General features: G+C 51.3%; 1 protein-coding gene across 4 annotated transcripts in view; it reads right to left on the bottom strand.

Moving 5' to 3' along the window:
* The window catches only part of RHBDF2 (rhomboid 5 homolog 2), an 80,303-nt gene that overhangs the window by 16,991 nt on the left and 36,383 nt on the right, over nucleotides 1–26,929 (bottom strand). For all 4 annotated transcript variants that reach the window (XM_024101669.3, XM_065563399.1, XM_008163877.4 and 1 more), the window contains 4 exons: nucleotides 6,972–7,127; nucleotides 6,127–6,254; nucleotides 1,548–1,740; nucleotides 462–674 (listed from right to left, as the gene is read on the bottom strand). In XM_024101669.3, coding sequence (XP_023957437.2) covers nucleotides 462–674; nucleotides 1,548–1,740; nucleotides 6,127–6,254; nucleotides 6,972–7,103 — 666 coding nt within the window. In that variant the 5' untranslated portion in view covers nucleotides 7,104–7,127. The remainder of the gene's footprint in view (nucleotides 1–461; nucleotides 675–1,547; nucleotides 1,741–6,126; nucleotides 6,255–6,971; nucleotides 7,128–26,929) is intronic.

Genomic DNA, 26,929 nt, shown 5'->3' with positions numbered 1-26,929 from the left:
AGAAACTCCACCCATGACTAGGTTTTTATGCAATGTTTGCAATGAAATCAGAAAAATCTTCACATGTTAAGGGTCGCCGTTCAACGCTGATTTGCTTAAAACAGTTCATTGTTCACTCAAACCATTTAACTTCTTAACTAAAATTCCACTTAAAATAAAGCACTGCAATGTCGATTGACATTGCGTATGTTGTCCAAACAAAACATTTTGCAAAAGTATCAAAACAAAAATTTTGGGGTCTGCAAAGTGTCCCAGAATGCAATGGCAAATGGTCTTGCATTAAGTGTCGTGGGGGGGAAAATGACTGCATTTGCAGAGCCCTGGGAGAACCTTAGTAAGGGCTCCAGTTCAGATCCTGAGACCACACAAGGGACAGGACATAAGGGTGCTCTGGACGAGTCTCTGAGGAAGGTTCACTAGGCAGCAGCTCAGCTGGGAACGCATTCACAAGCAGAACTCACTTTGAGGATAGCCGCAGCTGCCCTGAAGCTCATGTGGGCGACAGACTCCCGCTTCCTACGGGGCAAACGGGTGTAGCCCGACCGCACGCTGGTGAAGGAGGTCAGGGAGAGAACTCCAGGCGTCTGGGGTGGTAGAACAGGGTGAGGGGTCCGAGGACGATCGACTTCATCCGGATGCCGGAATGGACGGCCTCTGGCCAAAGGGTCTACGATCTTAGAGTCACATGGACAGAGAGGCAGAAGTTAGTGAACTAGGTTCGGTTTTCAGCTCCGTGTGCACATGAACGTAAGAGAAAAGGGAGACATAAAGATACGTATTATGCAAGTGAACCCTGTTGTGAGTGGGTTTTCTGCCAGGACTGAACCCTAGGGTTACCATATGTCCGGTTTTTCCCGGACATGTCCGGCTTTTTGGTAATCAAACCCCCGTCCGGGGGGAATTTCCAAAAAGCCGAACATGTCCGGGAAAAATACTCCCAGCTTCCGGCATCCCTGGCTTACCTTAGAGCAGGCTCCGGTGCCTGCTGTGCTCCCTGACTCTGTAAGAGTCTAGCTGCCCGAGCGCTACTGGCTTCGGGCAGCCCCCATGCCTCTGGACCCTGCGCCGCCGGCCGGGCACTTCCGCTCCACTTAAAATCTATCCTTTGTAGTTAATAAACTGGTTTTGTTTTCTAAAACCCAGTTTGTGCAATTCATAACGGGGAGGGGGAGAGCATATATTTCTCCACATTGAGGGAGGCGGCAATTTTCATGAGCTTACACTGTACAGATTTCTGCGCAGCACAGACAATACAATTTGGGATTTACATTGCAAAGGGGTTGTGCACTTGAGTACTGGGCAATCCCTGAGCAGAGTCTTCCCACACAGAACTGATCTCAGTGTCTGTGTCTTTCTGCAGTTGGGTGTGGCCCTACCTGGGTGTGTGCCAGAGGAGACTTGAGGGCCTGGCACAGGACAGGGTGAGGGAGCCCAGGCTGGTGGAACGGGCAGGCTCAGTGGGACCCCAGTACATCAGGTGGCATCCCGGTGTGTGTGTGTGGGGGGGGTGGGGTGGGGAGGTAACCCGTCACACCACTGAGTTTTACCTTGGGCAGCTTGCATGGCTTCGGTGACTCGGTGCCTTGGAAGGAGGGCACCTCCTGACTGGGTAGCTCCATGTCTCGGTAGGGAGCCTTGAGCTTGCCATATCGTATGCTGCAGTGCTGCCGGCTCTTGCGTTGCCAGTGCTCCCGCTTTCCCTCCCAGTCACTGCTGACACCAAACCACTGGGCTGTCCCCCTGCAGAAGCAAACGTTGAGAGAAACATAGGGCCCATCTCTGCTGGAGGAATGTAAAGGCCGCTGTGCAAAGGGACTAAGTCCACATGACAGAGAACATGGCAAGTCATTTAAATACAGAATTGGAGTGCAAAATAGTATCTGAAATAGACCATCTCTGGGCCGTTTACACCGTCCACCTCTCAGACACCACCACTACCACCTCCAGAGCCGTAAGCAACTTCGGATATTGTCCACACTGCATCTGGGGTTTGTGATTGCACCTGGAGCCTGGTCTACAATACAGAATTAGGTTGACATAAATCGCTTTGCAGTGCACCTCTTTATGCCAGTGTCTACACTCAAATGTGTCTCCGATTCATGTAAGTGCCCCATTATGACAATGTAATAAAACCACCGTCCCCCTCCACCTCCGAATGGCGAAGAGCCTTAATTGACCTACTTAGGTCAACACAGTGAGTGTAGATACTGCACGACCTGTGTCGATCCTAACAGATCCTCCAGCAGCTGTCCCACAATGCCCCATTCCCTGCAACAGTGACTGCTCTGGTCACAATTGTAAACTCCACTGTCGGGGTTCAGAGACTGGAAGCCCACCACATTTCCTTTAAAAGCCCTGCGTATTTTTGAATTGACTTTTCCTGATTGCCCACCTGGATGAGCAAACCTAGTTGATCACCTTAGTTGTGTGCATCATGGATCCAGAGACTCAGTGCTACACTGCCAGCTTTGGAACAGTCCTCGGAGGACCCCTTCAGCATGCCAGACCCAAGGGGTCTCTCTCTTCCTACAGGGTGAGCCATGTGGCCTCATTTCCTTCTACTGCTGAACCTCTGGGCTTCAGCACTGCAGCTTCACACTGTAAGCTCTGTTCAACAAGTCCAATCGAGACAGACCCCTGCTAGAGACTTGTCCACTTTGCAGATTTTAATACACCTCCCCAAGCATTTACAGGGACACACACAAAGGGGTATCAAAAAACAGTTGAGTTTATTAGTCAACTGCAGCACAGTGAAGTCCTTAGAGTAGCACAGAGAAAGGAAGGTTAAAGCGTAGGCCGTTCTGGTTAGCCCAGAGCCCAGCCAAGCTGGGTGAACGCCATTGTTCAGGCTCTGGTCTGACCTCCTGGGTAAGTTTCCAGATGAGAACCTCGACTCCTTCCAGCAGCCAGCTCTTACCCCCTCACCTCACACCTCTCCAATCCTTTGTTCTCCAGCTGGGGAACGTTGCTCAGCTTCCCTGAGGAGAGGTGGGGAAAATCTGCCTCCTGCTGGGTCCTTGGTGGCTAGGTGTCAATGCCCTGGGTGATTGGATTTGTCATCCTCCTCTTGTATCCTCCATTGACGGGAGGTTGGTCTCAGCCAGTCTTTTTTAAAGGGCGCATTTCAAGCTCAGGCAGGCAGCATTAATACCCATGTCTCGGAGCCTGCCCTGAGAGCAAACAGTCCTTTTCCCCTCACCAGGTAACACCACAGCATATAGGGGAAACTGAGGCACACAAGGGATTCATAAAAATATTACAGAAAGTCCCACTTCATCACACAGTGTGCAGCTGCCCAGACGACCATTCCAACGCCATGCACACGAGGTAGTAGACAAGCTAGTGTGCCTGCAGTAGACAGGATCTCCCGGGCCTGTGGGGAGAAGAGGCTGTGCAGGCAGAACTTTGGACCAGCCACAGACACGTGGACATCTACAAGCAGATTGCATGGGGAATGCAGGCGAAGAGTTCTGACGCAGACAGGGATCAGCAGCAGGACAGTGAGAAAGTGAAGGAACTTCGCCAGGGATACCACAAGGCTGGGGAGGGCAACAGTCAAGTTGGTGCTGCACCGGAGATCTGACGCTTTTACAATAAATTGCATGCCTTGCTCACCAGAGATCCCACCAGCACCTCACAGAATGCTGCCAATGCCTCCGAGGAGCCTGAGATGGCGATCCCCGTCATGGGGGGTGGGGGGACAGAGCAGGGGACTCCAACCATGCTGCTAGCCAGGACCCATTGAATACTCGGCTGGAGACTAGCCAGTCCTGCCATGGGAGCACGGATGAGCCCACAGATGAAGGGGAAAGGAACTTGGGGAAGTGCGCACATGCATTTTTCTTTACGACGTTTAAATTTAAAGCTGGTGCCCGGCCCATGCCCAAGTTATCGACTTTTCGTTGTATGAAGAGGTAGCAGTACAACAAGCAGGGAATCGCAGGCAGCTGCTTTTCATTCCTCTGCTGGGTTAGGTGGGAGGGGAGGATAGGAGCTGTTTATGAACACAGGGATGTCCCTCGTATCCTCCGGAGAGATCGCGATGTAATGGTCAGGGAGGCAGTCCTCTCCCTAGCGTTTCTAGGCATGGCCGCAGAAGGACACCTTTCCCAGGCCATCTGGGAGGAGTCCCACTAGCACCATTGAAACAGGCCAGAGGCACATGGGCCCAGGTGGCTTCAGGACTCCAACAGCAGCTGGGCTCACTGGTCTATTGTGCCCCTTCCAAGTGAAATATCAGACAAAAAACCACCACTGCCTGTGAAAGCCAGTGCCAGTATTTACTGCCCTTGCCCTGTACTCAGACCCATGCTGAATACGGGCTGAAATTCTGTAGCTTCACGAAACAGAAAATTCAACTCCTCGCCCCTGCAGGCCGTACTCACCATGGCTGGGGCGGGGCTGAGCTGAGGTGCTCTACAGCACAACCATCACCGGGCATTTCTCATGAAAAGGATTTATGGGAATAAGGGGAGGGAGTTTTGATGTTGGTTCTCCCCTTTCTGTTGTGACTGTAAATGTAATGATACATCGGTCTATTTTGACCTGGTGGCATTGAGGGGGTGACCCATCCACACACGTAGAATGCCTGGCCTTGCGGAGAAGAAAGAAGAGGACTAGGGAGGACATGTTCTGTGAGATCCTACAAGTCAATGCTGCATCTGCCCATGAACAAAGGGGGCTGGAGAGCCAACATGCCCGATGGCATGGAGAAAGAGAGAGAGGACAGGAAAAAGGCATGAGAGTCCCAGCAGGACAAGGAGCAGGAAATGCACCAGAACAGAATGGGTCTTCTCAGACAGCAAGCCTTTGGTGCACAGCTTCACAAGCCATGGGAGCAAAGAGGATAGGCTGCGTCACACAGAATCACTACTGGCATTTCAACATCCGCCAGTTAGGAAAGCATGCCCCTGCCTGCAGCTTTTGGGAAAGTCCTGCGTTCTTAAAGAGGTGAGCATCATGCACCTTCCCTGACCAACCCACACGGATATTAGTGAAGCGTCCCTGGTGATCCACCAACACTTGCATCATCACGGAAAAGTAGCCCTTTCTGTTGCTGTGGGCTGGTGCCAAAATAGGGATACGAGTGCTGTCCATCACCCTACTGCAGCTCAGGAACCCCATTGCTGCAAATCCATCCACTAGCAGCTCCTGCACAATGCCAAGAGTCTCAGTCCTGCGTAACAGGATACGCTTCATGGCGCTATACACTTGCATGAGAGTGGGCCCCACTGTGAATTTCCCAATGTCAAAATGCTTTCCCATTGCAAACTTCCGGACTGTGATTGCTGCTTGTTTTTCCACTGTCAATGCAGCTCTCATTCTGGGCTCCCTGCGCTGGGGGGGCTGGGGCGAGCTCTGCACATGGATCCAGGAAGGTGGCCTCTCACATCCAAAGGTTCTGCCGCCACCGCTCGTCGTTCCAAACGTGCATTACAATGTGATCCCTGTGCTGCAATCACGCCCCTGATGGCAGCGTGGATGTGGCATTAAGGGTCTAAGAACACACAAGGTGCATGCGACGTTCAAACCATTCACACAACAAGTGAAAGGAGTTCTTTGATCCCAGCCTAGCCACTTCACCCACAGAAGCCTGCCATAGTTTAGCTCAGTTGGCAGCCTCTGCTCTGGAGGGGCCCAGGCCTGCAATAGCAGGGGATGCCAGAAATTCAGACCTCTTGGCGACATCGCTGGTACCTGCACCGCACTGGGAACAGGCTTGTTCGCTTGGTGCTGAAACAGAAGCACAAGTGAACGCGCCTGTGAAAGCCCCACGTAAATACTACGGAGAAACGGCCTCTTGCTTTTTGGTGCTGATCTGTGAAAAGCACAAGTTTGAATTCTAATGGAGGAGACTGGCATTGTTCCTGGAACAGCGACTAGCCGGGCAAAACACAAAACAGATGAAAACCCAACATGGGACCTGGTTAACTTATTTCAGCTTCCTGATTCTAACACACGCAGCTTTGACTCCACGCCTGGTCCTGCAGCGCGTCGTCTGCAGCCAGGGCAGAGACCAGAAAAGCAGGGAGCCAAATCTGTTCAACTCCCTCCCCACAGCCTAGTCCCAGGTGCTGCAGCGTCCGACATGTGGTGCCGTAACGCCCAGTGCTGCATGCTCCTTACTTGCGGATGCTCTGGGTCAGGGAGGTCTGTCTGTGGAAGCCGGGACGTTTCTCCAACGTGTTCTCATCCCTTTTCCCTCTGGGCTCCTGTAGGCTCACGCTCTTTTGATACACTGGGTTTTTCAGAGGCTGGAAGAGGAGCCAAGCCGTTAGGAGCAGAGCTGGGGAAGGGAACACATTTCTGTGTGTAGCTGGGATCCCCCTGCAACCCACTGTTAAGGGAGGCGGGAGGAAGCAGAGCTGTCAGCCAAGAGACTGACCTACTTCTCACCAGGGCTCAACCCCCTACGTACATGTTTGGGTTCACGCAAGGCATGCCCTATGTTTGACCTTAAATTAAATTAAGAGCTTGACAGAAGGGTCCCACCTTCAGATGTGCTGCTAGCATGGGGAAGCAAGGAGCAGCTTCAAGAACTCCAATCCAAAACTGAGTCCCCCACCCCACCCACCTACCCTTTGGCACATCCGAGGCCCCTTAGACAGCTCCTGCTCCCAATCCTTGGCTGAAGGGATGAAGAGCAATGCTGTGGGGAGGGAGCCCCGTAAAGCCACTTCATAACGGGCAGCTAATGGGGGAACAACTAACCCCTTGGAGATGGGCTGTCAATGCACATCACCCTGAGCAACCAGATGGGCAGCACCCTGGGAAACGGCAGCATTCAGGGCTGAATCTAATCAGAATGGGACATGAGATGGGTGCTGGGCTGGGGCTCGACCATGCTCCCAGTGGAGCAGCATTCCCTAGTCCCTTACCACTGCTACAAAGAAAGCCCCTGCTCCCCCAACACACCCTCCTGGGTCACTGGGAACTAACAGGCATTGGGACATCAGGGATCCCCCTCTTACCACTTTTGGGTTGCTTTCCTCCTGTAGCTCCACTGGTGGAATGGTGATGGAGAGGTCAGGGGGCTTCCTGCTCTGCAGGCGGCTGCTGCTGGTGCTCGACCGGCTGCCCCCATTCTTATCGCTGGACGACATCTCAAACAGGGGGAGTTACTCAGGCTAAAGGGGGAGGAGAGGGAGAACAAGAAGTTAGACCCTAGATTTCTTGGCCCGCACTGCTGATTGCACAGGGGAGGAGGTTGATCAGTCTCCTCTCTAGGGGGAAGGTGAGGTAATGTTCATTTCATGGATTTATCGCAGATACCCGCTAATGGCTCTGTGCACTGTGGAGACCCCCTGGAGGCACGTTAGTTCTTTAAGCGCTTGTTGCAAGGAGAGACCTGCAGAATCCTTTCCTTTACCCACTTCCCAGAGGGCCAGTGGGAGCCCCTGCTCCTCAGCCATATGCTGCTAGAGAGATCAACATTTCACACTTCTACAGTGACTTCCATCCAAAGATCCTCAAGTGCTACCCAAAGATCACAACACGTCTGACTCGTGCACCATTATCCCCATGTAACAGACAGGGAAAAGCAAGCGGACTTGCCCAACGCAGCAATTCAGTGGCAGAGATAGGAACAAAAACCAAGATTCCCACCTCCTAGTCCCCTGGTCTAAGCTGTTTTTTATCATAACCATGCGGCAAATCTCCCACCACTAGTCCTATCAAGCGCTTTGACTTGCGATGCTGCCCAGGAGGGTTGGACGTTGCAGCTCAACAAAGCAGAGACAAAGGCTTTGAAGAGGTTCGCCTCCAGCCCAAGTGCTTGTGGAGTTAGAGACATGCCTGGCAACGTGAACTGACGACCACGCACAGATTACAGTACATGCAGCTTGACCATAGAAGCAGGAAAGCCATCGGAAGTCACACCCACTCGAAGCAGACTTCCAGTTTTCAAAGAACTAACCTGGCGTGGTTCCAGAACTACGACCCCCACTTTAGGCAATTGCTCCAAGCTCAGTGGAAGGAGATGAAGCCAAGAAAGGACACTGAAGCTGAATAGTAGAAACATTTTTCAGACCATGAGACCTATTTCCATTCTGGAATCGTCTCCCCACGGAAGCAGTGGGACTCTCCAGACATTGAAAGCAAGATGCCCACCAGAAAGTGTCCTGTAGAGAATGAGCCGGCGCACTCGTAGGGAAAGGGAGTGGATCATCAGAAGTCTCGGCCATCTCTGGTTTGTAAGGCATGTGGTTTGAGCATTAGCCTGCTAAACCCAGGGTTGTGAGTTCAATCCTTGAGGGGGCCACTTAGGGATTTGGGGCAAAAATCAGTACTTGGTCCTGCTAGTGAATGCAGGGGGCTGGACTCGATGACCTTTCAGGGTCCCTTCCAGTTCTATGAGATAGGTATATCTCCATAAAGGCTTGTGGACTAGTCAGTCAGGATAGGAGCGAGAGAGTGGTTACACCACGGTTCTATCTGGAGCTACCGAGTGTGAAAGAACATGATCCATTATGGTCTCTCCTGCCCCAGTCTAGCTAAAAATCACCCAGCCCAGCACTGGGGACATGGTGTGTGTGGGGTGCACAGTAAAAGTTCTTCCCAGCTCAACAGAAGCCTCAGCAAACTGGCTGGTGAAGGTCACTCACCCTTCTCAACGGGGGGGAGGGGGGGGGGAAGGGGAGGAGGAAAGAAGGGTGGGCAGGAGAGAAAGCTCTACACCACCGCAGAACTTAGCCAGCCATTGCTTCAGCTTCCATTTACCATTTAATCCTGTTCCATGGCTGCTAAGTGTGTAGACACACTAACCCTACAGCAAAGGCAGCTAGGAGAGCATCTTCAGGAAGTCCCAAGGAGGAGAGCCCAGTTGTGGGTGCTACACTGGAGTGGTGGCTGAGTAGACAGCATCGTACCGGGCAGCCCATTCACACTCGTTACAAACACAGGGATGACAACTCCCCATTTGCTGGGGTCAGTGCCGTCCCCTCCAGCTCTCTTCAGGTTCAGTCTGGGGAGACAAGAGAGCATTTCCCTCTGCAGAGGCTGTTCTCTGAAGGCAACATGACAGAAGCCCTTCAGTTCTGCAGTCAGCATCCCTTGCTTTTGAAACACAGGATGGGTGTAGACTTTGGGGCAGCTAGTTTGGAGCACAGGCTGTCCTAGGATGTAATGGTCCCTCCTGGCCGTAATCTATAAACCTTTAGTGCACTCACGGAATAGCACTTCTCTGCCCCCCTCCCCTTTCCATCTCGTGCAGTGCTAGGGGTATCTATTTAGATTGGAAGCTGCTTCTTAGGGGTAGGGGCCCACATCTCCTCTTTGCGCCCTAGAGCACAAGCACATATGCAGCTATTTAGGCCACTCACCAACCAGCCAACGCTCCCACTGCAGGGTGGGGGAAACTTTAAGAAGTGAGCAGCACCAGGAAGAGCAATGAGTGGGAAGTTTGGTAGCAAAATCTCTAGCATTAAAATGAACTTTGAGCAGCACTACGGAACTGTAAATCAAACATGCATAAGAGAAAGGGCCGAGGAGCAGGAGTGGTTACTGCATGCACCTCACACAAACCCTGACATGACTGAAATGAGCTAGTCTGTTTCCTCCACACACCTAGTAGACATGGAGCCTTCACTTGGGACTGGCCCACTTTTGCTTCATTTGAACTTCTTCTGGGCAGAGACCAGGTGAGCAGAGGATGCCCTGGGTAGGACTCAGGAGCACCAGCAGAGATGCATTACAGTGTTATCTCTTGGAGTCTCGTGGCATTGGATGATTTAATTAAAGCCCCAGCTCCTGGAGTCACAGGATTACTGCAAACCTCTGCAGTCATAAAAACTGTTTCTAGCCTTGCTGGCTGCAGAGAAAAACTTGAAAACGTGACCCAAGCATGAGCCCAAAGGCTAAAAATTCAAAAGACAAGAGATTTACAAGTTTGTGTTTTATTCCTCCCTCCCCCCCAAATCTCATGATTTTGGGGGGCCTGATTCACTATTTTTGAACACATGGCATTAGTGACCCTGGAGTCAGTGCTACCAGCCCCTCATTTCTCTCTCCTCCCCCCACAAATATCCTAACTCTGTTCAGTAGCCTTGAAAGCAGATCATTAGAGACCAGGCATTTTGCATTCTCTGCCTTCTGCATGAGCCAGGTGTTTGCCAGCTTGCTGCTGCCGCATTGCCAGCTGGCTCATTGTTCTCGCTAACAGAGAAGGCCTGGCCCAGGAGAGCACTCTTTCCCCGCGCTGGCCTGGTCCCACTGCGATTCTGCCTCTGGCGTGCGGGAGCACACTCAGCATCCAGATGACATTGCTTCAGAACTCCCCTCTCTGATCCTGGTACAACATGCGGAAAAGTACATCGTCCCCATTAGCCCTTTTCTGAGCCCGGAGACATGGAAGCCCTCTGTCCCAGCTGATCACGAGGGCAGTGAATTACCCCCAGGAGATTGGGCCAGCGCCGTCTGAGCTGTTGCACCAATTTGTGAACAACGGAGCACTAGAACAGCCATGCCCTACTGAGTTCTTCTGTATTTGGATTCTATGCTTTAGAGCAAAATCTTCTAGTTTATGGGACGGATTCTCTACTGCTCCCAGTGTGTACTGGTGGAATGCCACTCGATGGGGATACCCGGGCAAGTGCGATGGATGTAAGGGTTACCCTAGCACTCATCTAGCCCCAGGCTCCCTTGATGTAAACACGAGAGGCCCATAATCCCAGCCTGGTGCAGACTTACCCAAGCACAGTTAATGATAGCAGTTGTTGTAACAAGGCACTTTCCTCAGCCCTTCAGTCCAAGCAAGGAAACATGCCCTGGAGGGACTAGCGGTGAAAGCTGTGGGCAGTGGGTCAGCCGGATTTGCAGTGCAGCTTTTAAGTGGTCTCCTTGCATAACTATTTAGGTCAGGCAGGCTAAGCCCAGCGCGATCTGAAGCGGGAATGGCAAGGGTTAAAAATCACTTGCTCTCTCTTTAGAGAGAGTGGTGCTAGTGGGGACCATGTAGTGAATAGGGGGGTTCTAAGCCTGCTCTGTTCCTGCCTGGCAGCAGCATGGGTGGAGTTTAGCTTGTCTGTTTATAAACAAGGTTCTAGCACAGGGATTTGGGAGCTGGGGGGGAGGGTAAGGGGTGAGAAGAGAAATGAAGAGAAAATAGTGTTGGAGCTGGAAGGTGGGACAAGAAACCAAATTAAAAGCCAACAGATCCATTGTGTGTTACTCCCATCCTGACCTCTTGCAAACCCCACGCTCAGAGCTACAAATGCAGGGACGCTCAGCTGATTGGGTGCCTTTGAAATACATTAGCCCAGTTACTGTAGGAGTCCTAAAAATTAAGACCCTCCGATCAAAGTCTTCAGCACATTGGTTTGCACAAATTAGGATTTGAAGGCGAACGGGCAGCCTGGTCCAATGGAAAAGGAACTGCCTGGGGTATCGTAGGAGGGTTCTGTTACCATCACTGCCAAGGACCTGGCCTTGGGCAAGTCGTTTTCCCAGCGTGCCTCGGTTTCCCCCTCTGAAATAGGGATGATTTTTACCCTCTTTTGTGAAAGCGCTTTAAGACTAATGATGAAAGTGCTCAGTAACAGCTACCAACCAGCACAGGCCCACCAGAAATGGCTTCCATTAGTCAGGGCTTGTCTTCACATGCCGCGCTACACTGGCACAGAGGCGGTAGCTCTGTCGGCAGGAGACGCTCTCCCATTGACAGAGTGCTGTCTACATGGGGGGGAGGGGGGGGGTGTTAGGTCAGCGGTGTAACTACATTGCGCAGGGGTGACATCGTTATACGGATATAGATCTATAGTATAGATCTGGCCTTAGCACAGGGATTTTCAAAGCGGGGGGTTGGGACCCCTCGGGGGGGGGTCACAAGGTCATTACATGGGGGGGGTCGCAAGCTGTCAACCTCCACCCCAAGCCCCGCTTGCCTCCAGTATTTATGACAGTGTTAAATATTAAAAAAGTGTTTTTAATTTATAATTAAATTTTTAATTTTAATTGATGGGGGGGTCGCATTCAGAGGCTTGCAATGTGAAAGTGGTCGCCAGTTAAAAAAAAAAAGTTTGAGACCCACAGAACTGGGCATGGTTTAGTTTGAGAAGACTGAGCGGGGACCTGATAAGTTTTCAGATGCGTTAAAGGCTGTTATAAAGAGAATGGGGATCGATTGTTCTCCATGTCCATTGAAGGTAGGATAAGTAGCAATGGGCTTAATCTGCAGCAAGGGAGACTTAGATATTAGGAAAAACTTTCTAATCCTATCTCTAAGGGAAGTTAAGCTCTGGAACGGGCTTCCAAAGGAGGTTGTGGAATCTCCCTCACTGGAGGTTTTTAGGAACAGGTAGGACAAACCCGTCAGGGATGCTCTAGGTTTACTTGGTCCTGCCTCAACGCAGGGGGCTGGACTTGAGGACTTCTCAAGGTCCCTTCCAGGCCCACATTTCCGTGATTCTGTGAAACGCCTTACACTTCAGAGAGCCTGCCTTCCACCTCACCACCTTTCTTTGTACCAGTATGACATGCAGACTAAAACCACCAAGACCGAAAACCTCGCCCCCACATTTCAGCTTCAAAGGAACAACTCATGAAGTTAACCAGGGGACGACTCCACAGAACTGCAGGTAGTGTCAAATGCAGCAGGCATCTAGCAGCTAAAGGAAACAAACCGGAGGGGAGAGCTGTATAACTGCCAAGGAAGAGGGGGAGCTGTGAGGAAACAGCGCTCCCTGCAGCCAGGTACAGCAAGGGGCACTGAACTCCCCATGTCCTGCTTACTTTAGCTCACGAGAGCATCAGAGCAGCTTTGCGTGCCTGTAACCAAGCACCACCAATCTCTTATAAAAGGGGTGTTTTGCAGCAGAGGCACAAAGCTATCAAAGCTTAAGAGCTGGACTTTTTAAGCTGTGCTGCTTGAAGCTGTAAACAAGGCCCACACAAGCAAAACCAACCCCACTCGGTAGGCTGGTTTTTAAATACTGGGATACTTGCCCTCCTGCTCCTTGATGTAGTACAGGAGTCTGTCAGGAAAAGGAAGTTGAGGTCAAGGATCCCTCTGCTCCACACCAGACATGATGGGAGTCTGAGCCCAGGAGAGACAAGAGTGGTCGTGGATTTATCAGGATGGGGAGAGCGAGTGGACCTCAGCCTGGAGTTTGGCGTGGGGGAAGAGAACCACATTTCCTAGTATTCACTGCAAGCGGACTCACAGCACAGCTCGACCTTACTATGCTGAAAAGCCCTTTGGCTCCATGCACCCACAAGGACAGTCACTGCTTTGCCTGCATGTTCAGTGCCTTGTGGGATCCAGCCCTCAGTGTCTATGGTTAGTAACGTGGGCACCTCCCTTTCTTCAACCCAGCTGTTGACACCTCACCATCCTCCATCCTTCCTGCAATGGGGGCGGATGCATTACTTCCTTCATGTTTTGCATATTCCACCTGGCAAGGCAGCTGTTAACATTCTTTCCACTGGCAGGCTACAATGTACATTTTTTGCACATCAACTCAATTAGCAATGCACGCCGTTCACCTCCAGGGATGCAAAACTAACCCCAACTCCCACTAGCTCTCCCGCACGCCACAAGCCGCACAGGTCAAGCTTGCTTTGGAAACAGGCTGGAAGTCCTAGATCGTCACAGATTCCTTCCCTCCCCTGCTCCCATCCTCTGCCACGCTGGGTGCCAACGTTATCATGATAGTGGGGGGTGGGGTCTGTTGCAGCACAGACAACCCCACGAGTTTAAACATAACGAGTCACGTCCCCCATCCAAAAACCACCATAAATGACAACAGCCCCAAAATTACCGGCTTCAAAACGGTGAGATGTTTTAGTCAATCTTCGGAGTTTTGAGCCTTTAGGGGTCATGTTTTCAAGCTTCTCTGCAACCACAAGGGCTAAAACCAGCTGTTTTCTAGGAAGGTTTGGAGCTATGAATTAGCTGTGACAGGTTTGGAGCTACTCTATAATAATGCATGAATACTGTATGTTCACTGGGATACGGAGAGGTTTTCTGTAGGACTATACCAGCCTAACAATTGGAGACGGGGGATGGAGGGGGAACAACTGGAAGGGAAAGAAGGGCTCAAGAGTGGATGGGTGAGGTTCTGTGGCTTGCAATGTGGCGGAGAACAGACTAGATCAGGGGTAGGCAACCTATGGCATACGTGCCAAAGACGGCACGTGAGCTGATTTTCAGTGGCACTCTCACTGCCTGGGTCCTGACCACTAGTCTGGGGGGCTCTACATTTTAATTTAATTTTAAAATAAACCTTCTTAAACATTTTAAAAACCTTATTTACTTTACATATAACAATATGTTTAGTTATATATTATAGACCTATAGAAAGATCTTCTAAAAATGTTAATGTATCACTGGCACACAAAAACCTTAAATTAAAGTGAATAAATGAAGACTTGGCACATCACTTCTGAAAGGTTGCCGACCCCTGGACTAGATCATCATGATGGTCCCTTCTGACCTTGAAGTCTGTGAGTCTGAGACAAATGATCCCTCTGCAGTCATGAGAGAGTTGTTGGGGGGGGGGGGGGGGGGGAATGCCAGGATTCCCAGCTTCGGAGATTTTTGCCTCCTCTCCAGCCAACCTACAAACCTGGTTTGAACCAGGACAGGAAGAGGTCCAGAGCAAAGGAGATCAAAAGGATTCCGGCAGGTAGGAACAGGAACCCTCTTGAGAGGGGAGGGTCGACTGTCCAGGAGAACCAGAAGCTAGCCCTGCCAGGTCACCACCACAGGGTGCTGGGGCATTAGGTAAGACAGACAGACAGACAGACAGAGTCATGCACATAAGAAGAGGGCCTCATCCTCCCTGATTGAACTAACCTCGTTATCTCTAGACTGATTCTTGCCTGCATATTTATACCTGCCTCTGGAAATTTCCACCACATGCATCTGACAAAGTGGGTATTCACCCATGAAAGCTTATGCTCCAATACTTCTGTTAGTCTATAAGATGCCACAGGACTGTCGCTTTATGCACATAAGACTGTTTTAAAACTCTCTCTCTAAATGCATTGTTCCTACTGTTAAAACAATGCGGTTGTTTAAACTCTTTGATCACTGTGTACACGGTTGGTCACAGACTCTCAGAGGGAAGAACCGCAGGAGCTAAACCCAGCCAGATCAGCTGGCTAAGAACAGTTGATACACAGCTGAGTACTGTAGCCCCAGGCCCAGTGTAAGAGTGGGGGAAGTGCAGAATCCCACCCCAAGAGGTAAAGGCACCAGGGCCTGACACCTCATTTCATGTAAAATGCAGTCCCAAGCTGGGTCTTCTATTCAGAGTGGGAAATATTTTGCAAAACATTGTTTCCATCCATCTCCTGCTGTTCAGCAACAGCATCAAAGATGGACACCAAAAGCACATGAGAAGGAGAAATCCTGGAGCTCTGCCCTTCCAGCATGCCACCCTGAAACATGGATCAGGCCATGCAAAACCAGAAAGCTAGGCAGGTATTTCATGCGGGGCGCAAAGGCTTAACGGGGGTGACGAATACTTCAAGCTGAAACATCTCTATTGTGTTTATAAAACTAAAAGAGCCTGGCGAAGAGAACAACACTGCCGATATGTTTTAGTAGAGAAAAGTAATTGCATGGATCCTATTAGGAAATTATGCAGCACCTGGAAGGGATGCAAACCTTCACCGCTCTGAGCCACGTTGGAGTCCCACGTGCACACTTGAGCTCAGGACTCTAAGAGGAGGAGGTAATGCTCAGCCCAATTAGCGTAGCTTCCACCAACAAAGCTACTCGGTAACTCCCTCGCCCCATCCTCCAAATAGCCAGCCAGGAACGGAAGAGCCCTGGGCAGCACTATTCTTAGAGATGCTGAGCTGTCCTGTTTGCTACCATGCTACGGACTCTGCTGCCACCTTGGGTGAGACAACGGAACACACCCACTAGAAACTAGGCCACCTTCTGGCTCCATAAGGGCTTTCGCAAAACAATCCCCCCCCACCCCGAGTACAGCCTAGACTGGAACGAGGAAGGTCATTGAGCCATCTGAACGGACTCCGGTGGAGAAACAGTCAACGGGTTGGGGCATGATAATGGGAATCAGGCGACACTGGTTCTCTGATGCCGTCTGACCTTTCGCAAGTCACACCCTCATTGTGCCTCAATTTCCCCAATTGTAAAACAGGGATAAATATCCACCTGATAGAGCTGTGACGCTGCTGAATTTATTAGTGCCTGCAAGGCGCCTGGAGACGCCCAGTAGTACTACAGCAGCACTGTTCCATATCACGAAAATAAAGGCGCATGGGATTTTTGACTCCTGATTAGAAAGACTAACCCAGGGAGGACGCTGCAGAACCTGCTTTGAACCAGCCCAATCAACGGCTAGCCTGGTTCTTGTTGGGGCACATGCAATGGATCTAGAGTTACTCAGTGCTAGTCTGCACTACTCTGTTCCTGGTGCAATGCCAACGTGCCCAGCTTCCCCCGCTGAGCCTGCCTGCTCGGGACGTTACTCTACCCACATTTCTCTAGCCCCCACCCCTGGCCCTTTCTGCTAGCTAGCCCTCTGCAAGCACCTCAGCTTGCTTCCTGGACAACAGAGTAGCTGCTTGGTGCCCATTCTGTTACCCATTGGCAACCCATTCAGTCTGAAATGGGAGGAGCTCCTCCTGCACCCACAGAAATGTCTACATTAAAGCATCAACAGGCTCCAGTGGGAAACTGCTCTGCACTCGCAGCATAAGCAGTGCTAGGTCAGGAGCCACCAGGCAGCACCCACTCGCTAGCAATCCAGCATTTGGCCTGCAGTTACTGCTGCTCCGACATCCTGACACACTAAGACATCGATCTCATTAGGGCCTCTACTTCGCACTCTGTCCTGAGCGACTGTGGTCGTGGAAGAGTCCAAAACACTCTTTCTGCAAGCGCAAGGACGCAAACCCAGCACGCTGGCCAAATTCGAAAGAACGTGCTACCCTCCTGCACTCCCAGTCATCAATGGCATTCTTCAGTCATTCCCAGGGCACCGTTCCTGTGTGGCAGTTCAGGACAGGAAGTGATGTGCGTAGGGAGTGGAGAACATGCAGAGCGCTCTGTTATTGAATACCGGCTGCATTTCACCACCGAAGTAACAGCTCTCCTCTAGCTCAGAGGGGTCGTAGGAGGCGTTTAATTGGGAAGGGCTTGGAGATCGCTATACGAGAGACATGCTAGGTGTCATTAAGGCAGTTTGGGTTCCTCAGAGCTCAGCACGCTTTGTGGGGAAAGTCAGCCTGCAAGCAGCAAAGCCCAGGGCAGCGAGCTGGAGAGAATTTCACAACAGCCGGGTCAGATTCCGAGCAAGATCACAGTGCAGCGCAAAGAGGAAGCAGGAAGGCAGCTGGCTAGGCAAGCATGGGGCACCGACTGATCAAACAGCGCTGAGGGGGAGGACCGTGCAGCACCAAAGGCTGCACTGCTATGGAACAGCAGGATGCAAGCGACCAAGAGGAAGAGCGACCGCCAGTCAGGAAGCACCTGGTTTTATTGTCTCTTGGCACTAAGGACAGAGGTGCCCAAGATGCAACAAGCATCTGCCTTTCGCATCCTGAGGGAAATCAACCAACCCCGCCTTGCTTCCGAGAGGCTGTTTTGAATAGCAGCCAACCTCGGTTCTGGCCACGCTGCTGCCTCTAAAAGCAAAGGGAGAAACTTGGATAAATCCAGGGAGAGGGTGCCTACAAGTCTTTGGAACCAGAGAGACGTAGCAAGTCCAAGCAGCATTGCAGCTGCCTGACTCAGACATGCCCAGCAGCCTCTGGCCCCACAGACTCAGCACCAGGGCACCATGCCAGCATAGGGACACGCCTACATAAACCAGTTGCTCCTTAGTGCTTGGGGGCTCAGGTAATGCCATCACCCCCAGGGCTCTTGGCCACAAGCACCTCCACCTGAGTAGTTCTAGGGAGGGTTGAGAGCCACACATACCACGTAGATCTGCTAATGCATCTGTGTTCAGTGCCTTATGAAGAGGAGGGCCTTTGGCAAACACCGCGTTGGGTTCCTGGGGAAGAGGGAGTGCCCGAGACCCCAGCGCAGCATGGGAAAGCTGCGGATGTCACCACACATCTGGCAATGACCAACTCGTAGATTCAGGAGTCTTTACATGTACTTCAGCCTTGGCCCGTAGCACTGCAAGGATACAATCCCTGGGGGACCTGTCCACTTGATAAAGATTCCACCCCACTCCACCCCTCCCAGCCTCAGAGCCTTGGGGAAACCAAGGGATGAAGGGAGATAGAGAGGGCAGCCTCAGAGTCTGCAATCCTATTTGCAGCAATGCTGCTCCTGGCTGCTTCCTGAGACGGCCCCACAGCTGTCCAGACAGTCTTGGAGCCCTCACTCTGAGCCATGCTCTAGGCCTGCAGCTCCAAATGGGTCTACTACCTTCGAAATGGCCTATTGGCTCTCATGCTAGCCTGAGCCTAAAGCGGAGTCTTTTCCTCAGCCCTGTAGCAGGACATGCACTACACGAACCTTCCCGGGAGACGCTACTTGTACTCCTAATGCACTCATTGCTGTAGCAGCTGGATACCATCAACATCACCCCTACTCCCCTGTGCACTTCTATACACAGAACTCTACCTACCTTGGAGTGAGACCGAATTCTCTCGGGACTTGTCTACACAGAGTTGGGTTTTACACTCAGGAGTGAACAATTCCTATTTAACTCAAGGCCGTTAACGTGCTTGTAAAGACCAGCCCGGAGACTGCCCTAAGGTTTGTTCCAGGCCATGAACATTTGGGAGCTCCCCCAAGCCCTAGGGCTTGGAGAGCATCCAGCCGACAAGATCTGGAGGAAGTTATAAATTAACTCAAGGTAAGAAGTCACCGCAGGATAGATGCTCTCTGAAAACAGAGCCTCAACTTTTTACCCTTCTCTTACCCCCACACTCTCATCCCAGAGGTGCTGGTCTAAGTGGAATCCTTTTAGCAATTGGCCTGAAGCCATTTCTCCTACAAAACTTTCTAGTGAACCTGGCCTCATAACTGCATGCTGGAACATAGCACTCTTCACACCCCATCCCATTCGCAAAGGGTAGGCAGAGAATTATACAAATCCTGCTTTAAGCAGGATCCGGCCATTTCTTCCTTGAGTATCTATTCCTTTGCCCTTCTATGCTGCTTTGCACCCCCAGCTCTCCAGCCACTTTCTGAACGAAAGAACTCACTGCCCCCTTGTGAGGCGGGGGTTATTTTTACAGCTGTGGAAAAACAGGCACAGAAAAAGGTTAAGAGTCTTCCTAAAGACCATAGTAACTCAGTGGATTTCTGGTCCCAGCTCTGCCGAGTCCCTGACTCCAAATCCTATGCTTGAGCTATAGGACTATCCTCCCAAGACAAGCAGGCCATAAAACACGGTAAGTTACCAGTGCTATTAACCATCATCATCTAGACCAGGGGTTCTCAACCTTTTTCTTTCTGAAGCTCCCCCAACATGCTAGAAAAACTCCACAGCCCACCTGTGCCACAATTGTTTTCTGCATATAAAAGCCAGGGCCAGCATTAGGGGGTAGCAAGCAGGAAAATTGCCTGGGGCCCATGCCACAGGGGCCCCCGTGAAACTAAGTTGCTCAGGCTTCTGCTTCAGCCCTGGGTGGCAGGGCTCAGGGCCCCGGGCCCCAGGCTTCAGCCCTGGGCCCCAGTGAGTCTAACACTGGTCCTGCTTGGCAGACCCCCTGAAACCTGCTTGCGGCCCCTCAGGGGGCCCCCGGACTCCTGGTTGAGAACCACTGAGCTAAATCATTCAACCATGTGACTTATCTCAAGACACCTAGTAATAAATTTGACCACCAGAGGGCAGCAGCATCCCTGTGTGCTCAGTGCACAAGCCTTGGATCTGACACCACATGTGCTGCTGACAGCTCTCTCAGGGAGACGACTGCACGCACAAGCAGGACTGCAAGTTATGCTGTATAGACTGATCAATACAAGCAGAGCCCTGCCTACCACCACTGGCCTGGGGGAAGTCTGCGGTTCTCACCACCAGGGAGCAGAGCAAGAGAATCCTATCTAGGATGAACAACGAGGAATCCTTGTGGCACCTTAGAGACTAACAAATTTATTTGGGCATAAGCTTTTGTGGGCTATAACCCACTTCATCAGATGCAGAGAGTGAAAAATACAGTAGGCAGGTATAAATATACAACACATGAAAAGATGGGAGTTGCCTTACCAAGTGTGTGTGTGGGGGGGTCAGTCTAACGAGCCAATTCAATCATGCTGGATGTGGCCCATTCCCAACAGTTGACAAGAAGGTGAGTATCAGAGGGGAAATTATTTTTTGTAGTGACCCAGCCATTCCCAGTCTTTATTCAGGCCTAATTTGATGGTGTCAAGTTTGCAAATTAATCCCAGTTCTTCAGTTTCTCGTTGAAGTCTGTTTTTGAAGTTTTTTTGGTGAAGAATGGCCACTTTTAAGTTTGTTACTGAGTGTCCAGGGAGATTGAAGTGCTCTCCTACTGGTTTTTGAATGTTACAATTCTTGAGGTCTGATTCTTTTGCAGAGAGACTGTCCAGTTTGGCCAATGTACGTGGCAGAGGGGCAGTGCTGGCACATGATGGTAGATGTGCAGGTGAATGACCCCCTGATGGTGTGGCTGATGTGGTTAGGTCCTATGATGGTGTCCCTTGAATAGAGATATGCAGACAGAGTTGGCACCGGGGTTTGTAGCAGGGTTTGGTTCCTGGGTTAGTGTTTCTGTGGTGTGGTGTGTAGTTGCTGGTGAGTATTTGCTTTCGGTTGGGCGGCTGCCTGTAAGCGTGGACTGGCCTGTCTCCCAAGGTCTGAGAGAGTGAGGGATTGTCCTATCTAGGATGGTCAATTGCATGCAAAGAAAGAGGGCCATTTGGTGAATACATTTTAAGGCTTAGTAGAGAGGCAGGATGATGTAGCAGTTAGAGCTCTAGCCTGGGACTCAGGAGACACGGGTTCAATTCCTGCCTCTTCCTGGGTGACTTTGGGTGAGTTGTTTGGTCTCTAAGTCTCATGTACAAAACGGCAGCATTTCCTTCCTGCCCAGGGGTGGGGTGAAGATCACAATCATTAACATAGCTAGGTGCTCATTGGTAATGGAAGCCATACACACCATACCTCTGAACGATACAGCTGACTTACTTCCTCAGGGCAGCCAGCACAGTACACTGCTCTTAACGGAAGGCTAAGCAAAGAACAATTACAACTCACTGAAAGCACCACGGGAGCTTTGCAGCTCGGCTGGTAAATGAAAGGCCATGTGTAGGTTTGGGGAGTACCACAGTGCCCAGCCGGCCAGCGTTAGACTGTACCATGGCTCGACCAGTCCGGCCATGGTTAGGTTTGTGAGGGTCGCCAAGCCCTGCTTCAGGGCAATAGATTTTGGGTTAGGTTCACACATGTTGGCTGCAGTGAAACATTTTAGGCCAAAATCAGCCCCAGGAACAATGGGAGCAGTTGGATGCTGAGCTGTTGGGAAAGTGGCCCTTCGTCTATTTAGCCAAAGGCATGCAGTTCCCATCTCTCAGCAGACGAGACCATAAATACCAGGAGAAGAAAGTGCCACCTCCAGCTTAAGGATTTTAATAAATAAGCCTGAACCCCCCAGCAGCCGATTTCTCAGACCCCTGGTTTGAAACCCGTTCCATACTCCTCCTCAACAGAGCTTTGCAGACCTGGCTGAAGGAAAGGAAGCAGAGGCAGATGCAACTCCAAAACGCTGCAGTGACGTATTCAGTCCAAGCCCAGGGTATGCCAATTGCTCCCAAAGATGATTGATGAGCAAGGTTTCCATTCTAAAATTAAATCATCTCATCTGGACTCTGATGAGGGCAGCTACCACAAATCCATTAACTGGGGATCTGGCGGGCCACGGACGACGCATTCGCCAACGTAAATGCAATTAGTCCAGTTCAAGATTTCACTTGAGGCACCATCTGGAGTTCAACTGATCAGGTAAACAGCCTGGACAGGAAATGGAGCATCCTGACTCTCAGACATAGGCAAATCAAGCACCCTACACTTACAGGAGATACCCTGCTGCTGTTTTCTTCCCATGCAAAGAGACTTACGCTGGATACTGGCTGAGCCATAGGGAAAACTCCTCAGTGTCCCCATGCAACAGTTAAACATGCCCTGTAAGGTCTGAGGGCAGCTGGGACACTATTTTCTGCTTAATCCTAACAATCAAATGGTTAAAATGTTCCTATTCCAGCCTCAAGTGCTGAGGTTTTATGCTGCAGAGTGCTGGAAGGTGTGAAGGGGCTCTGCACCGGGTGGCAGTGCCCAGCAGTGTTGTGCTAAGCAGGCAGAATGCCCCAGGGCACCACACCCCCTTGAAGAGTGTGAACCAGGATCTGGGGAGGACCCATAGCTCTGCCTTCTTTGGGGTTTCTAGTGCTCCCATGGGAGCTAGATACTTCTGACCGCGGCTGGGGATTCTGGATGCACCTGCAGAGAATGTACAAAACCCCTTCCCCAATCTCTCGGTTTGCCTTGCCCAGGCACTCAAATGAACCATCTACCCAGAGAAGCTCACCTCTGGAACGCCAGTATTCACACAAACTGTTTATCCCTTTCCCATAGGCTCCTACTCTTTTAAGGTCACTTCCCAGCAGGAGGGCTGGCCCTGGCCCTGGCCTCAGGAAACAGAGCAAGCCCTGGAACTGCAGTCCTGGTTCCAGGTGAGCTTGGAGATGGTCAGGCTGGGCCAGAACAGCGCAGTTCTCTTTTAAGGGAAAGCAAGGTTGATGCCCCTTTGGGGTCCCTTCCCATTGCATGATGCCGGAGACCTTCTGCAGAAGGCAAGAGCAAAAGTAGTAGCCACCAGCCCCAGCTCCCCAGCACTACCCAGGGAAGTCTCCCCAGTGACTCAGTTGCATCATGGAGCAGACACCACTGTTTGGTCTGATCTCCCGGCTCTGTTACAACACGTTGGCAGGAACTCCACTTCCCACGCTGGCGTCCTTCCCTCATAAGAGAGCCAGGATCCCACGTGGAGCGTCTCGTCGGTGTGGGCTTGTGCTCTGCTTCCCTCCTACTCTTCTGTCCGCTGCCCAAGGGCAGCTCCAGATCACAGCGTGACCCCCCCCCCCCTTGCTTTGTCTGGGCGACGCAGTGATTCAGCAACGAAAAAACTAGGGCAATGCTGCAGGAAACACCTGATCTTCCTCGAAAGACCGTGCTGTGCTGCAGCACCAGTCCTGCCACGGGCAGCAACTGGCCAATGGCTTCCCCAGATGTCCAGGCCCAAGAGGCTCCCGTTAGCAAGGGACTGGGTCAGAGCAGAGCCATAACAATCAGCACAAAGGCAGCTATGTAGCACTAGGATGGAGACAAGATCCACACGACTTGGGGGAAAATCTACACCACTTCTGGAATCTGAGGCGTGCAAGCAGCATGAGACACGCCTGTGATTACTTTATCCGGCATTTACAGAGCACTAGCGTGCCGAGTGCTTAGAACACATCCCCCAAGGCTGTTCAAGGAAGAGGGAAGATGGTCTTATGGTTAAAGCGGCAGTCTGGGACTTAAGCGATCCGAATTCAGTTCCGAGCACTGACAGTCCAGTGAGACCTCAGGCAAAACTTAGCCTCTCTGAGCTTCGGCTCCCCCTGGGCACACATCCATTCTCCCCCTCCACCCCCCTTGAGTTGGTCGGCTCTCTGGACGCAGGGCCTGTCTCTTAGCAGGGGTTCATACAGTGTCTAGCACAAAGGGGCCCTGATCTCAGCTGGGGCCCCTAGGTGTTACCTTAAAGGACAACAACAAAGCAATCAAGCACAGAGGACTGCTTAGATGTATGCTCTATGAATAGTGACTGAACTGCACCTCCCTGGTGCAGGGCTCCTACGCTGCACAGACGTTAATAAGGTCAGCATTACCCTAGGGGGACACTGTTTTTCCCACAGCTACTAGCCGTCCCTTTTCCCAACATGCACAGAGCGTTCTGCACTTGTTTTTTCAGGGATTGCCTCACAATAGCACTGAACTGACTTTTCCGGTTCCACTGCACCTGCTGGATTTGCATGTCCTGGTGACTGCAGGACGTGTTCTCCCAACGGTTGCTGTTCTGCAAGACTTCTCCCAAGTAGCACATGCCAAGGAGATTTACTCACTTTGATAGCCTGGTCCTGTCCTGAGCAGCTGGGATACCAGAGAGGAAGTTGCATGGTTTAGAGGGGACAGCAAAAGGAGGGGGTGGGGGGGAGGATTTGGGTTCTAATCCAGGCACTGGACTCTTACATCTCAGCCAATCTGGCTAGAATAGTGCGAGTTACATCTCATCCGAGAGCACTGGTGCTGCCCAACTAGAGCCTGAACACTGGAACAAAGCTACGGCCGCTACATACAAGTTCATGGCAGTCAGGCTGCAAGCTATGGCCATTTGCTGTGTGACAGCAGCCGGGCCAGGACTCAGATCCTCCTGCTACTGTAGTCACTAGCACTTGTTGCATCACTGCAACATGACCAGGGGAACCGACCTTTCGATTAGCAGTAAAGGGCCTATGACACAGTGGAGTACCTTTGATGTTATGCAGAAGGTTGTGGAAGGGTATGTATGTGCGTCACACACACACACACACACGTATGTTACACCAAGAAAATTTTGTAATAAACTGTGCGCATCTCTCCCAGCCCTTTGAAGGCAGAGTCAAGTTAGATCAGGGCTCTCATTTGCAGAGCATGGGCAGGAATAGTCTACACAGCCCCACAAACGGATTTGACACCTACACTGAGTGCCTGTCCCATCATCAGAAATACAGAGCCCCGTTCTCCCTCGCTTCCTGCGAGCGCTGGTTCTCGTTTGGCACTGCAGTCAGACTTTACTCCCTTTAGATACTTTTTGTTTTAACTTTTACATTAAGGTGGCCAAGTCCCTTTAATTGACTTCTGCCAGACACAACAATCCTCCCTTATGTCCGAAACGCCCCACTGCAGAGATGCCAGAGAGTGGAGTAGGGAAGGGGGTAGCCATGCAACCAGCTTACTCCTCATTTAATAACTGCTTGCTTGGAAGGATTCCAGGGCAACACATTCTAAGCCCTGGATGGAAAGTTTCTCTCCACTAGTGAGCTAGAGAGAGATTTTGTTTTCCCCAAACAGGGCAGACAGCAAACAAGTCAGAGGATGCCAGCTGCAGCCAGTCACGATCCCTGGCGCCTGGGAGTGAATGAAAACTCAGCAACTCCAAAGTAAAACAAGCAGCAAAGCAAAACCAACCCAAGCTGCATCCTGGGGTAGAGAGATCAGGGCAGTTTTAGCCTGGAGATTTCACAGGGCAGCAAAATGAGAGGTGGGGGGAATTTTGAGCTTGCCAAAAAATCCCCCTCCTACTGAACGAGATACACGCACAAGGCTTTGCACTTTAATGGCACTTCCCATCGGAGGATTTCAAAGGGCCTTACAACACTGTTAATGCATCGGAGACTCAATGTCCTTCTCGTATTTCCCCATCCAATGCCAGGCGTCAAACAGGGCCCCAGTAACAGGCATTTCCGCACATGCAATTCACTAACCCAGATGCTACAGCAACCGAGAGTTGACCACCACACAACTGGGGCTCAAGAGTCGAACCTCGGAGCTAAGATAGACGAGTGAAAGAGCAGGACCTCAGAGACGGATTATAAAGCAGGGTCACACTGCGGTGCCTGCTGAAGTTAAGCCCGAATTGCTTGTTTTGCACCCCCAAGTGCTCAGTTTAACATGCCAAGCTGTGTTGGTGGCGAAGCCTGTTTTCACTTGACTGCCCTCTGCACGGCTAGCAACAGGTATTCAGAGCTGCTGGGATCAGCTCTTGAAGCAAGCAGCTATAAAAAACCCACACAGGCCAGAGAGCCTGCTGGGGAAGCCATGCCCAGCTCCATGGGGACAGGGCTGCAGCGGTCACATTGGAAACCATCCACTCAGAATGGAAGAAAAATCTAAATTTGAAAGGACTTTGCACCTGCAGTTGGCTTAGCTCACCTGAAGGGCTCCTGCACCTCAGTCACACAGCACCCTGGGCAAAGCACATTTCAGGGGTTACAGGTTTGCAGTTTCAAAAGGCCTAACTAATCCCATTCTGAATTTGAGAGATGGGGAGACAGTTTCTGCAGGGCTGTTGTGGGGATATCCATAAATACACAGTTAAAGTCTAAAATATTTTTTTAAATGCCCATCCCCAAGTAGCCACTACAGTGCCAAGTGACATTTGTGCACCAACGGCAGCAGCTAAGATTACACTGTCTACACACCAGTGAAGAGGCAATACCAGGGACTTCACCTAGGAAATGCTGAGAAGTTATTTTTAAATCACTGTACACTTTCTACCACACGGCTAAGCCATCTGAACAGTTTGCACCTCCCCAGCATGCCTGCTGTGGGCACAGCAAGATGGTATGTTTGTATATTTGTTTGCAGCTTGCTTCTGTGGCAATGCACTAGGTTATCCTACCACCAAACCACTGGAGCTCTTAAAACTCCAGGGCCTGACACGCTGTCACAGCGCCTGCTGCTTTGGTCACCTCCAGCTGAGTGGGGCAAGGGCTGTTCACAAGGCATGCAAACACCCAGATTCCGACTGTCACCTGATCTCTCCCCTCCCCCAAACCAACTCACAACAGGACAAATTGGAAGGACGGTAATTTATAATTGGAGATGGAACATTGGAAAACCGAGTCTCCCCCCCCACACCCCTCCGTCCCCCCCAGTTCTTTTGGGGCTGGCTCATTAGCCAGAACTCCAAGATCAGGCTATGTAGAGGGGAGTAAAGGAGTTCAGTGCTGGGGACAGACCCCTGGAGCCTGCAGTCCTATTCACAGCACACTGGGTACAGCCCCGCAGGACTTCCCCTAGCGTGCCTCTGCTCCGACTGGGGAATCCCTTCGCTGAGGGAGCAAGCAGTCGAGTCTCCATGTCCATTTCCTCCTCCGCCTCTCTGCAGCAGCTGCCAGTGACACTGGCAATTCAATGCCAATTCCTGCCCCCTAGGATCTAGCCTGAGACCC

This window comes from Chrysemys picta, chromosome 12 (assembly GCF_011386835.1).
Source record: "Chrysemys picta bellii isolate R12L10 chromosome 12, ASM1138683v2, whole genome shotgun sequence".
NCBI lineage: Eukaryota > Metazoa > Chordata > Testudines > Emydidae > Chrysemys > Chrysemys picta.
This window is presented reverse-complemented; position numbering and strand designations above follow the sequence as displayed.